Source organism: Eriocheir sinensis, unplaced genomic scaffold, assembly GCF_024679095.1.
Source record: "Eriocheir sinensis breed Jianghai 21 unplaced genomic scaffold, ASM2467909v1 Scaffold444, whole genome shotgun sequence".
Lineage (NCBI taxonomy): Eukaryota > Metazoa > Arthropoda > Malacostraca > Decapoda > Varunidae > Eriocheir > Eriocheir sinensis.
This window is the reverse complement of record NW_026111770.1, coordinates 44,895-66,096: the sequence shown is the minus strand read 5'-3', so window position 1 is coordinate 66,096 and position 21,202 is coordinate 44,895. Positions and strand designations below refer to the sequence as shown.

The window sequence follows — 21,202 nt, the reverse complement described above, 5'->3', positions numbered from 1 at the left end:
TTAAAGATGCAAATTACCCATAAAATATCTCATATTTAAAAAAATATATATACAAAAATACACATAAAATAATTAAATTTGTATTAAAATAAATATACAAAATACACATACAATAAGGTAGATTTTCATTGAAATAGATATGCAAAAAACACATAAAATAATGAAAATTTTTATCAAAATATATACGAATACACACATAAAATTACGTAAATTTTTATTAAAATATATATACAAAATACACATAAAATAATGTAAATACATAGAAAAATATATATACAAAATACATATAAAATAATATAAATTCGTATCAAAATAAATAAACAAAATTTCCTCTAAAAGAATGTATATGTGTAGGAAAATATATATACAACATACAAATAAAAAAAAAAAATGGATAAAAATAATACAAAAATACACAAAAATAATTTAAATTTGTTTGAAAATAAATATGCAAAATACAAATGAAATTAGGCAAATTTTTATTGAAATACATATACAAAATACACATAAAATAATGTAAATTTGTATGAAAATATATAAACAAATACACATAAGATAACCTAAATTTCCATAAAATATATGTACAAAATATACATTAAATAATGTAAATATGTCTAAAAATATATATACAAAATACACAGAATAACGTAAAATCGTATCAAAATAAATAAACAGACAATCAATAAAATAATGTAAATTTGTATGAAAATAAAGATGCAAAATACCCATATAATAACGCATATTTGCTTAAAAATATATATACAAAAATACACATAAAATAATTAAATTTGCATCAAAATAAATATTCAAAAGGCACATACAATAAAGAAAATTTGTATTGAAATAGATATGCGAAATACACATAAATAATGTAAATTTGTATCAAAATATATATACGAATGCACATAAAATAGAGTAAATTTCTATGAAAATATATATTCAAAATACATATAAAATTATGTAAATAAGTATAAAAATATATATATCAAATACACCTAAAATAATGAAAACTCGTATTAAAATAAATAAACAAAATTCCGATAAAAGGACGTATATTTGTAGGAAAATAAATATATAAAATTCACATAAAATTGCGAAAATTTGAATAAAAATATATACTAAAATACACAAAATTAATTTCAATTTGTATGAAAATAGATATACATAATACACATATAATTAGTTAAATTTGTATTTAAATACATGTACAAAATACACATAAAATAATGTAAATTTGTATGAAATGAAAACAAATTCACATAAAATAACGTTCATTTGTATGAAATATATATACCAAATGTACATAGAATAATGTAAAATCGTATCAAAATAAATACACAGAATATCAATAAAATAATGTAAATTTGTATGAAAATAAAGATGCAAAATACCCATAAAATAAAGCATTTTTTTATGAAAATACATATACAAAAATACACATAGAATAATTAAATTTGTATTAAAATTAATATACAAAATGCACGTACAATAAGGTAAATTTATATTGAAAAAATATGCAAAATGCACATAAAACAATGTATATTTGTTTCAAAATATATATACGAATACACATAAAATAACATATATTTCTATAGAAATATATATACAAAATACACATGAAATGACGTAAATACGTATAAAAATATATATACACAATACACATTCAATAATGTGAATTCGCGTCAAAATAAATAAACAAATATCAATAAAAAATGTGTATTTGTATGAAAATAGATATACAAAATACACATAAAATATTTTAAATTTTTATAAAACTTTTTATAAAAATATACATACCAAAATAATATTTTTTTAAAATTTGTATTACAATAAATATACAAAATGCACGTACAATAAGGTAGATTTATATTGAAATAGATATGCTAAATACATATAAAACAATGTAAATTTGCTTCAAAATATATATACCAATACACATAAAATAACGTAGAATACTATAAAAATATATATACAAAATACGCATTAAATGAATTAAATACGTATAAGAAAATGTATACAAAGTACACATAAAATAATTAAATTTGTATTAAAATAAATTTACAAAATACACATACAATAAGGTAAATCTATATTGAAATAGATATGCAAAATAAACATAAAATAACGTAAATTTGTATCAAATCATATACGAATACACACAATAAAATAACGTAAATTTTTATGAAAATGTATATAAAAAATACACATAAAATAATGTAAATACGTAGAAAAATATATATTCAAAATACACATAAAATTATGTAAATTCTTATGAAAAAAATGAACAAAATTCCACTAAAAGAATGTATATTTGTAGGAAAATATAAATACAAAATACAAATAAAATAACTAAAATTTGTATTAAAATATATAAAAAATACATAAAAATAATTTAAATTTGTTTGAAAATAGATATGCAAAATACACATAAAATTAGGCAAATCTGTATTGAAATACACATACAAATTACACATCAGATATTGTAAATTTGTATGAAAATGTATAAACAAATACACATTTATATAAAATATATATACAAAATATACATTAAATAATGTAAATGTGTATAAAAATATATATACAAAATACACATAGAATAATGTAAAATCGTATCAAAATAAATAAACAGAATATCAATAAAATAATGTAAATTTGTATGAAAATAAAGATGCAAAATACCCAAATAATAACGCATATTTTTACAAAAAAACACATAAAATAATTAAATTTGTATTAAAATAAATATACAAAATACACATACAATATGGTAAATTTGTATTGAAATAGATTTGTAAAATAAACATAAATAATGTAAATTTTTATCAAAATATATATACGAATACCCATAAAATAGAGTAAATTTCTATGAAAATATATATTCAAAACACAAATAAAATGATATAAATAAGTATAAAAATATACATATCAAATACACCTAAAATAATGTAAATTCGTATAAAAATAAATAAACAAAATTACGATAAAAGATGCAAGATACACATTAAATAATGTAAATATTTATAAAAAAAATATATACCAAAAAAAATAGAATAATGTGAAATCGTATCAAAATAAATACACCGAATATTAATAAAATAATGTAAATTTGTTTGAAAATAAAGATGCAAAATTCCCATCAAATAGCGCATTTCTTATAAAATATATATACCAAAATACACATAAAATATTTAAATTTGTATTGAAAATACAAAATGCACATACAATAAGGTAAATTTGTATTGAAAGAGATATGCAAAAATACATATAAAACAATGTAAATTTGTTTCAAAATATATATACGAACACACATAAAATAACGTAGATTTCTATAAAAATATATATACAAAATACACATAAAACTAAGTAAATACGTATGAAAATAGATATACAAAATACACATAGAATAATGTAAAATTGTTTAAAAAAAAAATAAAAAAATAATAAAAATAAAATAATTTAAATTTTAATTAAAATAAAATAGCAAAATACAAAAAAAATAAAGCATATTTTTATAAAAATACATACAAAATACACATAGCATAACTAAATTTGTATTAAAATTAATATACAAAATGCATATACAATAAGGTAAATTTGTATTGAAAAATATGCAAAATACACATAAAACAGTGTAAATTTATTTCAAAATCTATATACGAATACTCATAAATCAACGTAGATTTCTATAGAAATATATATACAAAATGTAAACATCAAATATAAAAATATATATATATAGATATATATATATATATATATATATATATATATATATATATATATATATATATATATATATATATATATATATATATATATATATATATATATATATATATATATATATATATATATATATATATATATATATATATATATATATATATATATATATATATATATATATATATATATATATATATATATATATATATATATATATATATATATATATATATATATTTATATATATATATATATATATATATATAAATACACATTAAATAATGTAAACTCATGTCAAAGTAAATAAACAAAATATCAATAAAAATGTGTATTTGTATGAAAATAGATATACAATATACACATAAAATCACCTAAATTTTATAAAACTATATACAAAAATACACAAAAATAATTTTAATTTGTATGAAAATAAATATACAAAATACACATAAAATTAGGTAAATTTGTATTGAAATACATTTACAAAATACACATAAAATAATGTAAATTTGAATGAAAATATATAAACAAATACACTTAAAATAACGTAAATTTGTATAAAATATATATAAAAAATACACATTAAATAATGTAAATATGTATAAAAGAATATATACAAAACACAAATATAATAATATAAAATCGTATCAAAATAAATACACAAAATATTAATAAAATAATGTAAATTTGTATGAAAATTAAGATGCAAAATACCCATAAAATAACGCATTTTTTCTAAAAATATTTATACCAAGACACACATAAAATATTTGAATTTATATTAAAATAAATATACAAAATGCACATACAATAAGGTAAATTTGTATTGAAATAGATATGCAAAATACATATAAAACCATGTAAATTTTTAAAAATATATATACGAATACACATAAAATAACGTAGATTTCTATGAAAATAAATATACAAAATACACATAAAATGAAGTAAATACGTATAAAAAAAGGTATACAAAATACATTTAAAATAATGTAAACTTGTATCAAAATAAATGAACAAAATACTAATAAAAGAAAGTGTATTGTATATAAATAAATTTAAAAAATAAAAATAACGTAAATTTATATAAAACTATATGCAAAAATACACAAAAGTATTATTTATTTTCATACAAATTGAAATTATTTTGTTTATTTTTTATATATTTTCACACAAATTTTCGTTATTTAATGTGTATTTTGTATATTTAGTTTTTCTACAAATATAAGTTCTTTTATCTGAATTTTGTTTATTGAATTTGTAACGAATTTACCTTTTTTTTGTATATCTATTTTCATACAAATTAAAATACTTCTGTGTATTTTTGTATATAGTTTTATATAAATTTACGTTATTTTATGTGTTTTTTGTATATTTATATTTATACAAATACACATTCTTTATTGGTATTTTGTATATTTATTTTGATACGAATTTACATTATTTATGTGTATTTGTATACATTTTATACGTATTTACTTTTTATGTGTATTTTGTATATATATTTTATAGAAATCTACGTTATTTTATGTATTCGTATATATATTTTGAAACAAATTTACATTGTTTTATATGTATTTGCATATCTATTTCAATACAAATTTACCTTTTATTGAATGTGTTTTTATATTTATTTTAATACAAATTAAATTTTAATGTGTATTTTGGTATATATATTTTATAAATAAAAAATGCGTTATTTTATGGGTATTTTATAAATATTTTGATACAAATCTACTTTATTTTATGTATTTTGAATATACATTTCAATTCAAATTTAGCTTATTTATCTGTATTTTGTATATCTATTTCATACAATTTAATTACTTCTGTGTATTTTGTATATAGTTTTATACAATTTTCCGTTAGGTTATGTGTATTGTGTTGATGTCTATTTATACAAATACACATTCGTTGATTGGTATTTTGCTTATTTATTTTGATACGAGTTTACATTATTTTATGTATATTTGTACATTTTCTTATACGTATTTATACATTTTATGTCCGTGAATTAAAAGGTAGCGCAAATACCAACTAGGTAATGAAGAAATGCAATTAAAGGCTTCATTTTTTACGCATTTTGAAAAATTTACACATAGATAAAAAAAAAAAATTAGTCTCTTCTACAGGTCCACTATAGAGTCAATAATAAGGTTTTCTTTAACCACTTGGTTTGGTAGATTAACATCTAGGGAAAAGAATATGCTTAAAAGGATCGTAGGGAAATCGAGGAAGTTAGGTGCAGAAGTAAATTCAATCGACAGGCTTTATCAGGAAGGAACACTGAAACAGGTTGACAGAATCATGACTGATGTAACCCATCCCCTCCACTCCTGCCACACATTCCTCAGGTCCGGCAGGTTAGCTCTGCCCACCCAGCGCACGGACAGATATAAAAAATCGTTTGTACCAAAAAGCATCGTACTCTTTAATCATTTGAAAACATGATAGTGACTGGGTGATAAATTACTTGTGAGAATGTGTGAAAGTGTGATGGGCCCTGTGATTGATTGTGTTTTTATCGTGTTCATTTCACATCTTTAGTGATTTTATATTTCTACTAACTTTACATTTTTAGTAATTTTATATCTTTTATAGGAATTTATTGTAATATGGAGCTGTAGCCACAAAGAATTCCAATTTCTATGCATTGCTATGTTGCAAACTGACAATAAAGTTATCTATCTATCTATCTAACTATCTATCTAGATCGGCCGGAAAGGAAGCTGGAGATAAAACTACAGAGAGGGATAGAGTCCGTAGTATAGTAACAGATTCTGATCAGACTGTCAATGGCTTATGGGATGTCTAAGGCAACAGCAAAAGTTTCACCGAAACGGCTAAGAGAGAATGACCAGGAGTTAATTAGAAGGCAAGCAATCACCAATGGAACACCCTTGTGGCAGTACTTACCACAACACTTTAACAAAACTTAAACGCTTAAACAAGAACAAATAAACTTTAATAAAAAATCGTCTGTGCGATGGAATTTAAAGGGCTTTTCGCATACGCTGGCATTTATATGTTCAGGGACACTGTGACATGGGAACGTCACTGAAAAAATGTCATAAACTTGACAAGTAGCCAAAGAATAAAGACACAAAAAAGTCCATCATAGCCACTAACACGACTCCCCTGCCAGGGCGACAAGGCGGCAGCATGGCGAGGAGGCGTCTTGTTCACCTGGCGGCGGCGCTGCTGCTGATGACTCTTCCTGAGGTGGGTGCTGGCCGCGGTATTAATGTTGTTATTTTTATCATTATTATAATAATTAATAATATATTATTATCATTATTATTATTATATTGCAGTATTAATAGTTGTCGTCGTCGTTGCTGTTATTGTAGTAGTAGTAGTATAAGTAGTAGTACTAGTAATGTAGTAGTAGTAGTAGTAGTAGTAGTAGTAGTAGTAGTAGTAGTAGTAGTAGTAGTAGTAGTAGCAACAACAACAGCAACAGCAGGAGAAGCGGCAACAATGCTGTTAGTGTAAATATTAGTGATAGTATTTTGGTTGAAGTGGTAGTAATTGTTGCAGCAGGTCAGGCGTCACACAGCCGCAACTTATAATTCGCCGCGCCTCTAGCGGCCTGGGGCTTCCACCGGGTCCCTGCTTATATTGGCAGCAACAACAACAAAAATTTTAATTAGTATTAGTATTTGTACTTGTTGTTACGGGGAAATATGCTCTGCAGATGAGCAGTCCCGCCTATCAGACAATCGTATGCTTTTTGCTCTCTAAAAACTTTTTTTTTTTTTTTTATGTACTAATGTCATTCATTCTAAGTGACTTTTCCTTTTTAGATCGACTCCACGGCGCTCAAATGGGTCAACCATCACGCCGATTACCAGCCAGGTGAGGGCAAGGGGCGCAGTGTGCTATAGTGTGACAGAGATCTGGCGGGGCGGAGTGACGGGGAAGGGATTAAAATTGTGCAAAGAACGCCAGTAGGCTCTCCTGGTGGGTCAGCCCGATCTGGCGAACGCTAGTGTTTATAGTGGCGCCATCATCCTTGGCTCATGCTGTCCCCCGGAACTCATCTTTGAGCCTCTCTTTAGAGAAGGAATCTGGAGTCCGGTTGATAGGTGGTCTTCAGGACAGCATGTGGATAGTCTTAGGCCACTCGACGGCGGCGGCAGACAGGACTCGATTCCGTGCCCTCCTGGACGTGGCGCCGGCACGCTAATCACTCAACCACCGCCTCCTTGTGATGCTCATATTCTTGGTTTAGGCACAGACTTTTCATGTCCGCTAGGGTAAAGAGCTTTGCAGTTATAAATTGGTTATTCATATTTGTCAGAGTAAGACGGTTTCGTACAGTTGGTGTACCGTACGTCTACACTGTGTGCGAATCCCATTTATGATTTCTAATGCTCATAATACAGTATAAATATGGCTGCTGAACAGCGAAAAAAAAATTTTCCAGCTAAACATTTGGAGATAAGTAGCACTCAAAAATGAACAAAATATTTATCATATGTATGTATAATAAGAGAAATAGGGGAGGATATCAGACAGAAAAAGGGAAGGAAAAATTTATAGAATATGAAAGAAGTAGAAGAGTAATAGTTGGTGGTGGTTGGTGGCGCTAACTTTTATCTAGTGTTATATTTGTACTTGTCTTAATACGTGTTTAGTACAGGCAACCCACGCGAGTTCGCAGATGTGAGGCGCATATCGGTTCTTAAAATCCAGTAATATTGTGGGTTCTTGTTTATTATGGAGGTATTTAATGTCGGCTAGTGTTTCTTTAAGGTGAAAGTCTTCTTAGTGTTTCTGCTCCTCCAGCTTTTCTCAATGTTTTCACTGCTGGTTCATCAAGGTTTATATTGAGAGGTTTTGTTTGTGTGACGGTGTGCATTTGTGCTGTGCTGAGGGTGTGAGGGGATCTTTGTCCCGATACAAATCCACGAGCCCTGTTCTGGACTCCTTGTAATGTTTCCAGTTGTCATATGCTCAGAATCGGAGGCTAATCGAGGATGGAAAGCAACAAGATGTGTTTTAATGTTTGCTGGTATCTCCTTTAGACGGTATATTTTGCTTGCGTCTGTGGTTGTTGTTTTTTCTTTCTTTGGTGTTTGTAATGTATCCGGTGCCGCTGATCTTTTGACCGAAAACCCTGCCAGTGTTTCTGAGTGGTATTTTTTCCTCACCCACACTGAGAGATAAGTGATTCTGGCTCCCAGGTGGATTGGGGTGAACTTTTGCGAGTTGGTTTGTATATACCATGTTAGCAGGTTAGTTCAGGTTATGTTAAATTTGTTACCTCTAATTGCTTACGATGAATACGTGCGATACGCTTAGCGATGTGCCGTTCCTGTCAGTGGTAAGGTAGGCTACAGTAATCTTAGTATTCTCCTTGTTTGAAGTGAGCGGTATCTTATATCATTGGTGCCTCCCTCCGCCTTCCGCCATCTCAAGCCAGCTAAGCACTTTGCCCTGCGGTCCCTGCTTGGTGTTCCTGTGGATCAAGTCCCTCTGCTTGAAGGCGACGGCCAACATCTGTAGTGTCGTCGAACGAGTCACCCACCTCGACATTCGGCTTCGGGCACCTGGCGGCACTGATACTCCGCAGGGAGGCTGCGACGCCCTTATTCCGAGAAGCGAAGCCCTTTCCCATGATCCCCTTCCCACGATCCTTTCTCTTCCGGAAGGCAAACTTGCGCTTACCATGTTGTCCCAAGAATCTCAACATCCGGGATGACGTCACGCACCCTATCTGCCCCCGACCTTCTAAATCCTGTGTTCACAGCCCCATTGCCCCGGGAGCCCCCTCATTTCAAACTATTCCATCAGTCACTACCGTGCAGGAGAGCCCTCCTTCCATCTTACAGCTGCGGCGTGAGGCAGAATATGCGACTCTGCTCTTCGTCATGTCATTTTTTTTTTTTTTTTTTAAGTGCTGCCTATAATGCGGATAGGCTTTTTTCAGGGGCCTCTTGGACGACATCAGTCTATTAATGGCGCAGGCGAATTTTATTAATATTGGCTACCGTGATGTATGACTCCTACTCGGCCATCCTGAACCCCGGTGCTTCATTGAACAAAGTCGCTGAAGTTAGGATTGATTGAAGATCAGGGCAGTATGTGGGTAATCTTCCGTCACTCGACGGAGGTTGAAAACTGTCAGCGTGCATCGCTGGAACTCGAACATAGGTTCTCAGGCTCACCACGTCCTCATGCTGACCACTCGGCGACCACCTCCCTAACGGCTCAAATCCAAAAAATGACGAAGGTGCTGCCTTCGTCATCGCACCAGCTACGGCTTTATGACGGGTGCTCCACCACGCAGGCAAAGGTCGTTCGCATCGTCCCACCGAGCTGAGGATGTACAGGAGCGATAGGACAGGATACATAAATGAGGTTGTGATCGGAGGAGCCCAACAGAGAGAACAGTTTGACAGTGTTAGTAGAAGGGTTAGAGGTAAGCAAGAGGTCTAGTATGTTGGGCCTGTATCCAAGACGGTCGGGAATATGTGTAGGATGCTGAACCAACTGATCTAGATCATTGAGGATAGCAAAGTTGTAGGTTTGTTCACCAGGTTGGTCAGTGAAAGAGGATGAAAGCCAAAGCTGGTTGTGAACATTGAAATCTCCTAGAGTGGAGATTTCAGCGAAGGGAGAGATGTGCTCCATTTTAAAGTTCAAGTAGTCAAAGAATTTTACATAGTTAGCAGAGTTAGGTGAGAGATAAACAGCACAGATGTATTTAGTAATAGAATGACAATGAAGTCTTAACCAGATGGTGGAAAATTCAGAAGAGTCAAGGTCGTGGGCATGAGAGCAAGTGATGTCGTTGCGCACGTAGACGCAACATCCAGCTTTGGATTGAAATTTAGGATAGAGATAGTAGGAGGGAACAGAGTAGAGATTGCTGTCAGTAGCCTCAGAAACCTGCGTTTCGGTGAGGAAAAAAAGGTGAAGTTTAGAGGAGGAGAGGTGGTGTTCCACAGAATGAAAGTTGGAGCGAAGACCGCGAATGTTGCAGAAATTGATAGAAATTAAAATAAAAAAAAAGTGGCAAAAATAAGGTCGGTGACCCTGGTATTGCAAATAGATGCTAAACCGTTACTTTGGCGTACAGCGTTGTCAACTATTCAGTCCAAACACACGTTAGAAAGGTATGGGGCAGGGGCACGTCGCTACCTCACTTCAGTATTCATATGAAATAGTCAGGTAATCTGCCACCTTCCTCCCACCCCACACGTATTTCACAGCACAGTGTCCCTGGTCACAAAAGAGTCAATAGACCAACTGTTATTACAGTAATTCCATGGAGATCTCAGAGTGCCACACGATGTATATTCCGTCGCCTTCTTGAGATCTATGTAGGCTTCGAGCTTCAGCCCGTCGAAATTTATGTCCGCGCACCACTAGTACGCGAAGCGCCAGCCAGGGTGCGGTCAGGTGTTGACCGAATAAAACTTGACCTCTCATATATCTGCAACTTCATTAGTTGGCAATAGGTTGGCAATCACCGTGCTTGGTACACTGATCAGTGTAACACCACGTCAGCCGTTACACTCCTGACAATCCCTACTCTCTCCAAATAGAGACGACCAGTGCCCTTTTCAAGTCGGAAGGAATGGTTTCAGGTTACCATATGACTGTGAAAACTCCGTGCAAGCCACGGGTCATCGATGAACCTCGGTCTTTAATAATTTTTCAGTGATGTTTTAAGTACTATTTGACTTTCCACCTTTCAGCAATGCCACAGCCTCTTTCAGCTCGTCCAGAGGGATTTGTTTCGTCAATGGGTGAATCGATTTCCACTATTCATGACCCAGTGGTTAGGAGCTGCTGCTCAGGTAGTCCGCTAGGTTCAACCGCTCAAAGTACTCTGTCCAACAAGCCATCTGTACATCCATATCTAAGGCAACGATTTAATGTTCGGATTGGGGCATCTGTGGGACCTAGGCGTGTATTGTCTATAATCTATATAGTGAGAGCTCAGTCGCTCTGAAGTCACGGTCGTGTGTGGTGTAGTGGTCGTGTCCGCTCGACATCGCGATACTTTTCTCCATCGACGCCATGTCCAACACTTGTGCAGCTATATATATATATATATATATATATATATATATATATATATATATATATATATATATATATATATATATATATATATATATATATATATATATATATAATATGCAAAATTACAAATTTACGATGACAGTGATGTCACTAAATATAGCCTGTCTGGTGCAACATCAGATAGTATCCTCTGCTGTAATCAGGGGCGATGCCAGACATTGTAGACATCGGGGACTTGAGCCCTGTCTGACAAAGGGGAAGGGTCCGGGACTCCGGGTGTATGCTCCCCTGGAAAAAAAGAAAAAAAAAAACATAGATAGTGACTTCTGGAGACTTAATGGACTTTGGTATAATGACAAAATTAATTTATGATACGTCCTACACTAGAATCGTTACTGTGTAATGAATTAAGTAAAAAAAAAATATATCTTAACGCCTTAAAACCTTTAAAAAAGATCTGGGGCTTTTGATGAAAGATCTGGGGCTCAAGCCCTAAAAGCCACCCTCCCCCGCCGCCTATGGTTGTAATAAATGAGTGGGCCCAAAGAGTTATAATTGTTGTAGTAGTAGATGTCCTACCTTATCCTCATGTTTACTGAATTATGAAACCCATGTGAAGAGCAAGGAAACCATATAAGTCTATCGTTAAACCATTTCCATCCTAACTTTTCATAAACGAATTGTTAAATCGATCGATTCTTGATCGTTATGAAGGTTAACCTATTACCAAGTCTTCACAATAAAAAAAAATCAACCTATAACATTACTTTTAGTGTGGTAACAAAAAAAATAACTAAATAAATGTTAAAAGTTGACATTCTACTGTAGTCTCTGCTCAAGCATTACTTCATCCATTTTCTGTCATCGCTGCCCCATGATACTCACACTTCCTCCCCCCCGATGCGCGTGTCCCGACATTCCTTATATTGACATTGTAGGCAACACACTCAGCCACAACTACTCACTACACTCGTTGTATATCACTATATGTAATAGCATTATACAAAATGTTTTTTCGGGCGATTGATCATTGCTTGACGGAGGGTGTGTGTGCTAGGTAGGGAAGGGGCAACAAACTGCCTTATAACTTATACAGAGTTAAGGTCCATGTCGTCACCTTTTGATGTTATGACGTGTGTGTGTGTGTGTGTGAGAGAGAGAGAGAGAGAGAGAGAGAGAGAGAGAGAGAGAGAGAGAGAGAGAGAGAGACTTGGGAAGCATGCGATAGATAGGCTTGTCCCAATAATTGTCCTCTCCAATCAAGTGATGATTGGATCATTTTTTTCTTTAAACTTTAACAAAATAGTTAAAATTAAACTTCGGTGATTGATTTGAGCTTCATCAAAAGAAATACCATTAATATAACTGATTCATTCCATCCGATACTAACGTTATTCACTAGCTTTTTATTCCGCAGATTCACAACTGGACATTATGAGGTATGCAAAAGAGAGAACACATCACGATAAGGAATGGGAGCGATTGGGTAACAAAGCAAGGGCAAATGAAACAAGCGAAACTGTCCTTATCACGGCTTATGAAAAACAGCTGAGGCATATGACACACTTCAGACATCTCCTGAAAACCTTAGTCAATACCAAGAATAAAAAGTCCTGGCAGGAACTTTTTGATGCATCTACAGCCTTGACAACACAACTTCATGACCTCAATCGAAAACTAAGCAAGGCCGTACGAGGAATTCGTATCTCATCTCGAAGTTGCCCTGAAATGGACACAGATATATTAAAACTGGACGTCAAATATGCGGAAGATGTTAGTCGAGGCATGGAAGGAGGATTATACTTGGATATCAGTACAGCAACACGAAATGCTGACGGATGTGTTAGCAAAAAGGATTTCTTAAAGATGCTGCCAGCAATAAGGGAAAGAGAGATTACCACCGAGGATCCATGTGTGACAATAACAACGTGCACAACCACGCCACGACCAATCTTCACAAGTACCACGACAACTTACCACACTGATACCTCGCTAAGCAGTACTACCCCTCAGCCTTCACAAGAATCAACACAATTCACTGAATCCACTGCGACAACAGAGCAGAGACAGTCCACTTCACATGGTCCGGGATCAACTTCACCGAGGCCAACAACAGAGTCTACTGATGTTACGACTATTGTCACTGTGACGACTGTTCCAGGGGGAGAAAGTTCCACGGAAGGCACAGAAGAAAGCACCATGCCGGGGACAAGTACAAATACGGAGACAGAAACAGAAAAGTCAACTACAAAGATTCCAGCTTCCACAACGTCTGAAGTAACAACAGAATCGGTAGAGGTATCTGAAACCATTAGCGGAACTCAAACAACGGAAAAACAATCGAGTGAAGAAACGACTGAAAGTGAGAGTACCGAAAAGACCCCTCAGGTCACAGAGCAATCATTATCCACAGGAGGCTCTACTTCTACCGTTGGTGTTACTACGACTACTGCCTATGTGACGGACAGTTCAGGTAAAGTAAGTACCACAGATGGCTCAGGACTAGAAATAAGTACAAATACGGAGACAGAACCAACAACTCAAACAACAACGGAAGAAAAATCGAGTGAGGAAACGACTGAAAGTGGGGGTACTGGAACGACCTCTCAGGTCACCGGCCAATCATCCTCCACAGGAGGGGTTACTTCAACAGGGGGTATCAGTACTACTGTCTCTGTGACAACTGCTACAGGAAAAACAACTTCCACTCAAAGCTCAGAAGAAACTACTAGGCCAGGGACAAGTACAAATACGAACACAGAGACATCTACTAAGGGTCCTGGTTCCACAGCATCTGAAGGAACAACAGGGTCTTCAGAAACCACTGTCGGAACTGAAACAACGCCAGAAGTTTCGAGTGAGGTAACGACTGAAAGTGGGAGTACAGGAACGACCCCTCAAGTAACAGAGGAATCCTCATCCACAGGAGGGGTTACTTCAACAGGAGGTGTCAGTACTACTGGCTCTGTGACAACGCCTACAGGTAGAATAACTTCCACTCAAATCTCAGAAGAAACTACTACACCAGGGACTAGTACAAATATGGAGACAGAGACATCTACTAAGGGTCCTGGTTCCACAGCATCTGAAGGAACAACAGGGTCTTCAGAAACCACTGTCGGAACTGAAACAACGCCAGAAGAATCGAGTGAGGTAACGACTGAAAGTGGGAGTACAGGAACGACCCCTCAATTCACAGAGGAATCCTCATCCACAGGAGGATTTACTTCAACAGGAGGTGTCAGTACTACTGGCTCTGTGACAACGCCTACAGGTAGAATAACTTCCACTCAAAGCTCAGAAGAAACTACTACTCCAGGGACTAGTACAAATACGGAGACAGAGACATCTACTAAGGGTCCTGGTTCCACAGCATCTGAAGGAACAACAGGGTCTTCAGAAACCACTGTCGGAACTGAAACAACGCCAGAAGAATCGAGTGAGGTAACGACTGAAAGTGGGAGTACAGGAACGACCCCTCAAGTAACAGAGGAATCCTCATCCACAGGAGGGGTTACTTCAACAGGAGGTGTCAGTACTACTGGCTCTGTGACAACTGCTACAGGTAGAATAACTTCCACTCAAATCTCAGAAGAAACTACTAGGCCAGGGACAAGTACAAATACGGAGACAGAGACATCTACTAAGGGTCCTGGTTCCACAGCATCTGAAGGAACAACAGGGTCTTCAGAAACCACTGTCGGAACTGAAACAACGCCAGAAGTTTCGAGTGAGGTAACGACTGAAAGTGGGAGTACAGGAACGACCCCTCAAGTAACAGAGGAATCCTCATCCACAGGAGGGGTTACTTCAACAGGAGGTGTCAGTACTACTGGCTCTGTGACAACGCCTACAGGTAGAATAACTTCCACTCAAATCTCAGAAGAAACTACTACACCAGGGACTAGTACAAATATGGAGACAGAGACATCTACTAAGGGTCCTGGTTCCACAGCGTCTGAAGGAACAACAGGGTCTTCAGAAACCACTGTCGGAACTGAAACAACGCCAGAAGAATCGAGTGAGGTAACGACTGAAAGTGGGAGTACAGGAACGACCCCTCAAGTAACAGAGGAATCCTCATCCACAGGAGGGGTTACTTCAACAGGAGGTGTCAGTACTACTGGCTCTGTGACAACTGCTACAGGTAGAATAACTTCCACTCAAAGCTCAGAAGAAACTACTAGGCCAGGGACAAGTACAAATACGAACACAGAGACATCTACTAAGGGTCCTGGTTCCACAGCATCTGAAGGAACAACAGGATCTTCAGAAACCACTGTCGGAACTGAAACAACGCCAGAAGTTTCGAGTGAGGTAACGACTGAAAGTGGGAGTACAGGAACGACCACTCAAGTAACAGAGGAATCCTCCTCCACAGGACGGGTTACTTCAACAGGAGGTGTCAGTACTACTGGCTCTGTGACAACGCCTACAGGTAGAATAACTTCCACTCAAATCTCAGAAGAAACTACTACACCAGAAGAATCCAGTGAGGTAACGACTGAAAGTGGGAGTACAGGAACGACCCCTCAAGTAACAGAGGAATCCTCATCCACAGGAGGGGTTACTTCAACAGGAGGTGTCAGTACTACTGGCTCTGTGACAACTGTTACAGGTGGACGAACTTCCACTCAAAGCTCAGAAGAAACTACTAGGCCAGGCACAAGTACAAATACGGAGACAGAGACATCCACTAAGGGTCCTGGTTCCACATCATCTGAAGGAACAACAGGGTCTTCAGAAACCACTGTCGGAACTGAAACAACGCCAGAAGAATCGAGTGAGGTAACGACTGAAAGTGGGAGTACAGGAACGACCCCTCAAGTAACAGAGGAATCCTCATCCACAGGACGGGTTACTTCAACAGGAGGTGTCAGTACTACTGGCTCTGTGACAACGCCTACAGGTAGAATAACTTCCACTCAAATCTCAGAAGAAACTACTACACCAGGGACTAGTACAAATATGGAGACAGAGACATCTACTAAGGGTCCTGGTTCCACAGCATCTGAAGGAACAACAGGGTCTTCAGAAACCACTGTCGGAACTGAAACAACGCCAGAAGTTTCGAGTGAGGTAACGACTGAAAGTGGGAGTACAGGAACGACCCCTCAAGTAACAGAGGAATCCTCATCCACAGGAGGGGTTACTTCAACAGGAGGTGTCAGTACTACTGGCTCTGTGACAACGCCTACAGGTAGAATAACTTCCACTCAAATCTCAGAAGAAACTACTACACCAGGGACTAGTACAAATATGGAGACAGAGACATCTACTAAGGGTCCTGGTTCCACAGCGTCTGAAGGAACAACAGGGTCTTCAGAAACCACTGTCGGAACTGAAACAACGCCAGAAGAATCGAGTGAGGTAACGACTGAAAGTGGGAGTACAGGAACGACCCCTCAAGTAACAGAGGAATCCTCATCCACAGGAGGGGTTACTTCAACAGGAGGTGTCAGTACTACTGGCTCTGTGACAACTGCTACAGGTAGAATAACTTCCACTCAAAGCTCAGAAGAAACTACTAGGCCAGGGACAAGTACAAATACGAACACAGAGACATCTACTAAGGGTCCTGGTTCCACAGCATCTGAAGGAACAACAGGGTCTTCAGAAACCACTGTCGGAACTGAAACAACGCCAGAAGTTTCGAGTGAGGTAACGACTGAAAGTGGGAGTACAGGAACGACCCCTCAAGTAACAGAGGAATCCTCCTCCACAGGACGGGTTACTTCAACAGGAGGTGTCAGTACTACTGGCTCTGTGACAACGCCTACAGGTAGAATAACTTCCACTCAAATCTCAGAAGAAACTACTACACCAGGGACTAGTACAAATATGGAGACAGAGACATCTACTAAGGGTCCTGGTTCCACAGCATCTGAAGGAACAACAGGGTCTTCAGAAACCACTGTCGGAACTGAAACAACGCCAGAAGAATCGAGTGAGGTAACGACTGAAAGTGGGAGTACAGGAACGACCACTCAAGTAACAGAGGAATCCTCATCCACAGGACGGGTTACTTCAACAGGAGGTGTCAGTACTACTGGCTCTGTGACAACTGCTACAGGTAGAATAACTTCCACTCAAAGCTCAGAAGAAACTACTAGGCCAGGGACAAGTACAAATACGGAGACAGAGACATCTACTAAGGGTCCTGGTTCCACAGTATCTGAAGGAACAACAGGGTCTTCAGAAACCACTGTCGGAACTGAAACAACGCCAGAAGAATCGAGTGAGGTAACGACTGAAAGTGGGAGTACAGGAACGACCCCTCAAGTCACAGAAGAATCCTCCTCCACAGGAGGGGTTACTTCAACAGGAGGTGTCAGTACTACTGGCTCTGTGACAACGCCTACAGGTAGAATAACTTCCACTCAAATCTCAGAAGAAACTACTACACCAGAAGAATCCAGTGAGGTAACGACTGAAAGTGGGAGTACAGGAACGACCCCTCAAGTAACAGAGGAATCCTCATCCACAGGAGGGGTTACTTCAACAGGAGGTGTCAGTACTACTGGCTCTGTGACAACTGTTACAGGTGGACGAACTTCCACTCAAAGCTCAGAAGAAACTACTAGGCCAGGCACAAATACGGAGACAGAGACATCCACTAAGGGTCCTGGTTCCACATCATCTGAAGGAACAACAGGGTCTTCAGAAACCACTGTCGGAACTGAAACAACGCCAGAAGAATCGAGTGAGGTAACGACTGAAAGTGGGAGTACAGGAACGACCCCTCAAGTAACAGAGGAATCCTCATCCACAGGAGGGGTTACTTCAACAGGAGGTGTCAGTACTACTGGCTCTGTGACAACGCCTACAGGTAGAATAACTTCCACTCAAATCTCAGAAGAAACTACTACACCAGGGACTAGTACAAATATGGAGACAGAGACATCTACTAAGGGTCCTGGTTCCACAGCGTCTGAAGGAACAACAGGGTCTTCAGAAACCACTGTCGGAACTGAAACAACGCCAGAAGTTTCGAGTGAGGTAACGACTGAAAGTGGGAGTACAGGAACGACCCCTCAAGTAACAGAGGAATCCTCATCCACAGGAGGGGTTACTTCAACAGGAGGTGTCAGTACTACTGGCTCTGTGACAACTGCTACAGGTAGAATAACTTCCACTCAAAGCTCAGAAGAAACTACTAGGCCAGGGACAAGTACAAATACGAACACAGAGACATCTACTAAGGGTCCTGGTTCCACAGCATCTGAAGGAACAACAGGGTCTTCAGAAACCACTGTCGGAACTGAAACAACGCCAGAAGTTTCGAGTGAGGTAACGACTGAAAGTGGGAGTACAGGAACGACCCCTCAAGTAACAGAGGAATCCTCATCCACAGGAGGGGTTACTTCAACAGGAGGTGTCAGTACTACTGGCTCTGTGACAACGCCTACAGGTAGAATAACTTCCACTCAAATCTCAGAAGAAACTACTACACCAGGGACTAGTACAAATATGGAGACAGAGACATCTACTAAGGGTCCTGGTTCCACAGCGTCTGAAGGAACAACAGGGTCTTCAGAAACCACTGTCGGAACTGAAACAACGCCAGAAGAATCGAGTGAGGTAACGACTGAAAGTGGGAGTACAGGAACGACCCCTCAAGTAACAGAGGAATCCTCATCCACAGGAGGGGTTACTTCAACAGGAGGTGTCAGTACTACTGGCTCTGTGACAACTGCTACAGGTAGAATAACTTCCACTCAAAGCTCAGAAGAAACTACTAGGCCAGGGACAAGTACAAATACGGAGACAGAGACATCTACTAAGGGTCCTGGTTCCACAGCATCTGAAGGAACAACAGGGTCTTCAGAAACCACTGTCGGAACTGAAACAACGCCAGAAGTTTCGAGTGAGGTAACGACTGAAAGTGGGAGTACAGGAACGACCCCTCAAGTAACAGAGCAATCACCCTCCACAGGAGGTGTTACTTCAACAGGAGGTGTCAGTACTACTGGCTCTGTGACAACGCCTACAGGTAGAATAACTTCCACTCAAATCTCAGAAGAAACTACTACACCAGAAGAATCCAGTGAGGTAACGACTGAAAGTGGGAGTACAGGAACGACCCCTCAAGTAACAGAGGAATCCTCATCCACAGGAGGGGTTACTTCAACAGGAGGTGTCAGTACTACTGGCTCTGTGACAACTGTTACAGGTGGACGAACTTCCACTCAAAGCTCAGAAGAAACTACTAGGCCAGGCACAAGTACAAATACGGAGACAGAGACATCCACTAAGGGTCCTGGTTCCACATCATCTGAAGGAACAACAGGGTCTTCAGAAACCACTGTCGGAACTGAAACAACGCCAGAAGAATCGACTGAGGTAACGACTGAAAGTGGGAGTACAGGAACGACCCCTCAAGTAACAGAGGAATCCTCATCCACAGGAGGGGTTACTTCAACAGGAGGTGTCAGTACTACTGGCTCTGTGACAACGCCTACAGGTAGAATAACTTCCACTCAAATCTCAGAAGAAACTACTACACCAGGGACTAGTACAAATATGGAGACAGAGACATCTACTAAGGGTCCTGGTTCCACAGCGTCTGAAGGAACAACAGGGTCTTCAGAAACCACTGTCGGAACTGAAACAACGCCAGAAGAATCGAGTGAGGTAACGACTGAAAGTGGGAGTACAGGAACGACCCCTCAAGTAACAGAGGAATCCTCATCCACAGGAGGGGTTACTTCAACAGGAGGTGTCAGTACTACTGGCTCTGTGACAACTGCTACAGGTAGAATAACTTCCACTCAAAGCTCAGAAGAAACTACTAGGCCAGGGACAAGTACAAATACGAACACAGAGACATCTACTAAGGGTCCTGGTTCCACAGCATCTGAAGGAACAACAGGGTCTTCAGAAACCACTGTCGGAACTGAAACAACGCCAGAAGAATCGAGTGAGGTAACGACTGAAAGTGGGAGTACAGGAACGACCCCTCAAGTCACAGAAGAATCCTCCTCCACAGGAGGGGTTACTTCAACAGGAGGTGTCAGTACTACTGGCTCTGTGACAACGCCTACAGGTAGAATAACTTCCACTCAAATCTCAGAAGAAACTACTACACCAGAAGAATCCAGTGAGGTAACGACTGAAAGTGGGAGTACAGGAACGACCCCTCAAGTAACAGAGGAATCCTCATCCACAGGAGGGGTTACTTCAACAGGAGGTGTCAGTACTACTGGCTCTGTGACAACTGTTACAGGTGGACGAACTTCCACTCAAAGCTCAGAAGAAACTACTAGGCCAGGCACAAGTACAAATACGGAGACAGAGACATCCACTAAGGGTCCTGGTTCCACATCATCTGAAGGAACAACAGGGTCTTCAGAAACCACTGTCGGAACTGAAACAACGCCAGAAGAATCGAGTGAGGTAACGACTGAAAGTGGGAGTACAGGAACGACCCCTCAAG

The 21,202-nt window shown here is 37.2% G+C and overlaps 2 protein-coding genes across 5 annotated transcripts in view; both read left to right on the top strand.

The window, feature by feature from the left end:
* The first annotated feature begins 6,875 nt into the window (after positions 1-6,875).
* On the top strand, positions 6,876-20,239 carry LOC126992329 (mucin-5AC-like). Its single transcript, XM_050851010.1, has 8 exons — positions 6,876-6,948; positions 7,533-7,584; positions 13,184-14,919; positions 15,502-16,204; positions 16,676-17,257; positions 17,840-18,009; positions 19,819-20,109; positions 20,231-20,239. The coding sequence occupies exons 1-8, from the start codon at positions 6,889-6,891 to the stop codon at positions 20,237-20,239; spliced, it is 3,603 nt and encodes a 1,200-aa protein (XP_050706967.1). The 5' UTR covers positions 6,876-6,888.
* Positions 15,077-21,202, top strand: part of LOC126992330 (mucin-19-like) — a 20,571-nt gene continuing 14,445 nt past the window's right edge. Inside the window, exons 1-3 of one of the 4 annotated variants that reach the window (XM_050851011.1) lie at positions 15,077-15,331; positions 19,469-19,638; positions 20,110-20,400. In XM_050851011.1, coding sequence (XP_050706968.1) covers positions 20,290-20,400 — 111 coding nt within the window. In that variant the 5' untranslated portion in view covers positions 15,077-15,331; positions 19,469-19,638; positions 20,110-20,289. Of the gene's footprint in view, positions 15,332-17,746; positions 17,804-18,363; positions 18,560-19,468; positions 19,639-20,109; positions 20,401-21,202 lie in introns of those variants that run through there. The other 3 variants (XM_050851012.1, XM_050851014.1, XM_050851013.1) reach the window with 3 other exon arrangements.